This window comes from Telmatherina bonti, assembly GCF_933228915.1.
Source record: "Telmatherina bonti genome assembly, chromosome: 23".
NCBI lineage: Eukaryota > Metazoa > Chordata > Actinopteri > Atheriniformes > Telmatherinidae > Telmatherina > Telmatherina bonti.
In genome coordinates, this window is record NC_136632.1 from 19,039,368 (window position 1) to 19,044,367 (window position 5,000).

At 41.0% G+C, this 5,000-nt stretch overlaps 2 protein-coding genes across 4 annotated transcripts in view; one reads left to right on the plus strand and one right to left on the minus strand.

Moving 5' to 3' along the window:
• Positions 1-807, plus strand: part of osgep (O-sialoglycoprotein endopeptidase) — a 9,974-nt gene extending 9,167 nt beyond the window's left edge. For all 3 annotated transcript variants that reach the window (XM_079263532.1, XM_079263531.1, XM_079263533.1), the window contains exons 10-12: positions 172-247; positions 426-524; positions 670-807. In XM_079263532.1, coding sequence (XP_079119658.1) covers positions 172-247; positions 426-524; positions 670-709 — 215 coding nt within the window. In that variant the 3' untranslated portion in view covers positions 710-807. The remainder of the gene's footprint in view (positions 1-171; positions 248-425; positions 525-669) is intronic.
• A 1,098-nt stretch (positions 808-1,905) lies between these two features.
• On the minus strand, positions 1,906-4,859 carry LOC306773658 (uncharacterized protein). The gene is made up of 4 exons (XM_079263534.1): positions 4,732-4,859; positions 2,465-3,250; positions 2,267-2,299; positions 1,906-2,043 (listed from the first exon to the last, which is right to left on the minus strand). Exons 1-4 carry the CDS (start codon positions 4,745-4,747, stop codon positions 1,994-1,996), a joined length of 885 nt encoding a protein of 294 aa, XP_079119660.1. The 5' UTR covers positions 4,748-4,859; the 3' UTR covers positions 1,906-1,993.
• Between the last annotated feature and the right edge of the window lie 141 nt (positions 4,860-5,000).

Here is a 5,000-nt window from a genome sequence, read left to right on the forward strand (position 1 = left end):
GTATTCAGTAAACACCAGTATATCCTACACACAGCATCTTAAGCTCATTTTAAGACCTGTTTTGTAGCATGCAAGGACTTCTAACTGGACTGAACTAGATCTGTAGCATACAGTTGTAATTTTTGAACTTGAGTTTTTCTTGTGGCTAACACGGCATCATTTGTTCCTCAGGTAACCTGCGTCTGCAGCAGATGATGGGGGTTATGTGTGAAGAGAGAGGAGCAAAGTTGTTTGCCACAGATGAAAGGTGAAACTACATTTTTTACACCCATGAACAGTTGGTTGCAGGACCCTTGACTGATACTTTAATAACTCCCTTGTTCTCATGCTAAAGCTGCCATCTTTTGTCTTCATGATAACAGATCTGCTAATATAGTACACAGGTTTTGAATATTACATAACACTCCAACAACTGTGTGCCACAGATTCTGCATAGACAATGGGGCAATGATTGCTCAAGCGGGCTGGGAAATGTTCCGTTCTGGTCAGACGACTGAGCTGGAAGACTCATGGATAACACAAAGGTAGACTTTACAGAATTAGCTGTTTTTTTTTCTTAATCTGTGACAAAATTCATGATTTCTGTGTTGGATGTGAATTTAAGCATTGGCTCAGACTATGTCCTCTCAGTTGTGTACATAAAGTAATCAATAAAACATTATATTGCAGGTACAGAACAGATGAAGTGGAGGTGACATGGAGAGACTGAGCACCAGAAGTGGTTCTGAACATGTTGCAGGTTTTCTTCCACATGGGAGGGTTGTGCATAAGGCCTTAAAGAGACATTTATTTTAACTCAATGTTAAATTCAGGTGTCTGTTCTGTCATATCAAGATTTCTACTTTAAACAATTTTTTTTTGTTTACATTTTCCTTTCTGTCTGCAAATACCACAACCCTATGACAAGCAGATCGATAATACTCCCCGAATCCAAAACCGTGGGTGTTTTTCCACTGTGCCACAAAACCCCACTTGCGCTCCAAAGTAAAAAAAATTTTTTAAACAGTGGTCATGACTATGAACACAATTTTATTGCAAGAGCTGCTTTGTAGATGCATAAGATGCAGTTGTAATGATGCCGTCAGCTACTTTTTTTTTTTTTTTTTTTAAGGATTGACTGCATTTTTCTTCCCACTGATTCCATCAGATTTGATGTAAAACTCCCTTTTGATTCATTGCTTTGCAACATTTTTGGTGCATCTAAACTGTACACTTGATTAAATACAATTAAGATGGACATTCAAGTTTATTCATTTTTATTAGGCAATACTGTCCTTACATTTCTTCTCCAGTGTAATTTTATATTCAATAAATCCTTTTCAAAATTCAATATACGGAACATGATGACATCCCTTATGGATTTGTGAGTAACATTCACCCGATTAGGGACCAAATAAAAACAGACCACAGCATTAAGATCAAACATGGTAAAGGGTGGACTCTACTGTGCTTTAAGACTACACCCTTCTGTAAACTCAGGACTTGAATACAGAAGTCACCTGCATACATGAACAATAAAACTCAAGCAGGTACAACAACATTCTTCTGATTTAGGATCGATCAAAGAAAAGAAAAAAAAATCACTCTGGTGAGGGCTTCTCGCACACAGGGATTGGTCACAGATTTTAAAACAAAGTGCTTGATTGACCACTCGCTTTACAGAGGACAAAATGTTTGATAAAACCGCAGCTTTGAAGAGGGAACAGAATATTAAATTAGACTCATCAAGAGATTTTAAAAAAACCAAAAAAAACTACACATACAAGCTAAGATAGTAATGAGGTCTCGTGAATTAAGGCAGGCTTTCTGTAAGGCGTTAAAATAGTCCATTGCTGTAAGATCTCAAAAGAGTTGGTCCAAAGTGTCTCAGTGTGGTTTTACATGAAGACATCATCCTGAGTGCAGTGTGTAAAGGGGACTCAAATCTGTCCATTTTTCATACAATTTAATGTGTGTGTTGTGTATGCAGTTATGCTTTGGGTTTGTCACACTGCTAGGCGGGGTGCTCCTGGGCCTCCTTGTACCACACAACTCTTTTTGGATCTGAAAGAAAGAACAAAAAAACAAAAAATTTCAAACACACCTTCAGTCTCAAAGTGGGACATTACAAATCAAAGAATACAAAATCACTGGAACATGAAGCGCTAACGGCCACATGAATACTTTAAGACATAAGAGCAGTTCTAGGGCATTAAAGCCACTTTGACATGCCACATTTTCTTTCTCAATGATATGCGTGCTGACAACGTAGCTTGGGCCAACTTACCTTTCTTTTGTCTGGTACAGATGATATTCCATTCTATGATTTAAAGGGGAGATAAACAATAACATCGATGAGGAAATTCAGCCATTTGATTCAATTGTTTCAGAGAGGATGCATGTAAACGTTTCTGGATAAAAGCCTTCAAGCACTAGCCTTATGGACCAATGCTTTAAATTATTTAAAATTCCTTGCAGCACTCACCTCTACTGTGATAGTTTAGAGCCTCCACTAGATGGCGACAACTAAGCAGCAGTTCTCCGTTGCCCTTTTCCACCTCTGCACGTGTGGCTGGGGTGATGGAGGTAGTAACAGGAACTGGCATTTCTTCTGGGAGTTGAACTGTGAGGACTTTGTCATGCTGTAGGTCTGCTGGGTTTTTAACATCTGTTGGGAGGGCATCTACAGGAGGGTGAGGGCTGGAGCCCTCTGTGACCGGCCTCGCCTCACTGATGAAACTCAGACCCCACTGGTTCTGTAGCAGCACACCGATGGCAGGGCGGTCCTCCTCCAGCGCTCCGCTTGCTGCTCTTGCCTTTACTTTGGAAGCGTAGCTAACAGCAGGCTGCAGCTTGGCTGGGCTGTCCTGCACCGGGAATGCAGGTGGGGGCTTGAGCAACGAAAGACTGTCCTCTACCCACCTGTCCTTTTGGTTAGCTTTCTGCGTTCGGTCGCTGGCTTTACCGACCCCCTTCTGACTCTCCCTTCGCAGACTGCGGCCTTTGTGATGCTGGCCTCTGCGCTCCTTTTCCCTGCGGAAGCTGACTGTGTGTGTGTGGCCGGGGCTGATTAAGTCACCCTCAGGTAAAAGCTGACGGGGAAGCTGTTCACTTCCAGATAAGCAGCCTCCACCTCCACCACCACAGTTGCCTGAACCAGGAGACAAGCGGCGGTTACGAATGTGTGGCTCTGGGTTGGTGGCTGACACAAGGACTGCTGGATCACACAGGCTATCTGACTGACACACACTGTTGCTTGCTTCCCATGTACCTGAAATAAAAGTGAATAAAAATGTCAAAGGTGTTGAGATTTACATCTTATCAAGCATGACAGCTACTAAATTTCAAGATGCATTATTCAACTCAAACATTTCTGCCCCACCCCTGTTTAACTGCACATTGTTCATCTACCTAGGCAACTAGTAAAAACATATAAACCTAAATAGGACTTCAGAAAAAGATTTGCACTTGGCATCTGCTCACGGGAAGTCTTTGCACTTGACTATACATATAAAAACTCGATGTGGATGACACATTTTCATGTGACTTTAGTGGGGCACTTTATATTCAAAGTGAACAACAGCTCCCTGTATCTGAGAAGATCATGATGACCTGGACCCGAATGAAGTGAATACAGCAGCCGGATATATAGACAAAAGGATCAATTTTCTGAACAACGCAATTCCTAATAAGAAAGTTAATGTGCAGTTACCTAAATTATAGAGAAATGTGTTCAGGCTTTTTTTTTTTTTTTCCTGTTGCCTTCATCGTAAAGTTCCTCTGACCAAAACAAATTTGGTTTACATGATTTGAAAAACATCTTTAGTCACAATAATGAACAAATAAAAAATGTATGAAATTTATAAAACTCTTACACCAAAACGTACAATTAAGTATTTGATCAATTATAACACACTGAATAACTTTAAATGTATCACAATTTCTGATCTCAGACATTACACAACGATGTGTATTATGTTTTCCCAATTTGGTGACTCATTCAAAAAGGAATGACTAAATATTTAGATGGATATCTAATATTTTACTGAACAAATTCAGCGGCACAAAACACAAACAACCACTTCTTTTTTTTTTTTTTTTTTTAGAACTTCCAGAAGCGTATGAGATTAAAATATTCAGCGGCACAATGGAGGGAACCTCCCTTCAAGCGATTAGTTTGGTTATAGATGTTGGTGCATCACTCAGCATGGTTAGATAAGCCACAACGGGCCCCCGCCAGCAATCCGGCTCCTAAACGCCACACATCTCATCAATCCGGCGACCCAGACTCACACAGTATAGCAGAAACCTTGAGAAACCAACATACCACAAACGATAATGTCCAACAGGAGTCATTTCTTTATTTTAAGACGGCCACGTTCCGGTTCATGCTGCCAGTAAACCCAACAAATACGCGCCGGTGTTGGCAAAGTGTGATTAGCAACGTCATGGTACCGACAACTGTGGTCCAGGGTTGTCCTAGCCTAATATTTGTACTTTAATCAACTCTAGTTAGCCATTGTATATATAAAATAATCTGAAATCGTAAAGGATATGGCCTCTTATTTTTTAAAACAATTAGCCGCCGCGCTAGCCGAAGCCAAAGTTTCGTAACCCCCCTCCTCCCCCCATTCAAAGTGACGACCAGGCTGCTCTCGATACCGCTAGCTCAGTGGCTAACAAAAAGATAAAATACTTTCTCTGAAAGGAAAGAACTTTGGCAAAATGTGTCGACGGGTCGTAGAAACTTACCTGTTTTGATATGCATGTCTTTTTTCTTTTTGCTTGACGTGTTGTTGAGCCTGAACCGTTGAGTAACTTTTGTTTACAGCGAAGAGAGAGATCGTCTCACTGGTGGAGTCCTATGTAGCCACTACCCGGAAGCATCACGGGAATGTGGGTGGGACAGGAAGTGCCCGCAAACAAGTGGTCCGGCGGGAAACTTGGAGGGAATTTTGAAGCGTTAACGTATTCGTCACATATTGACGAATCGGTTATCGTCATACATTGAAATGTAATAA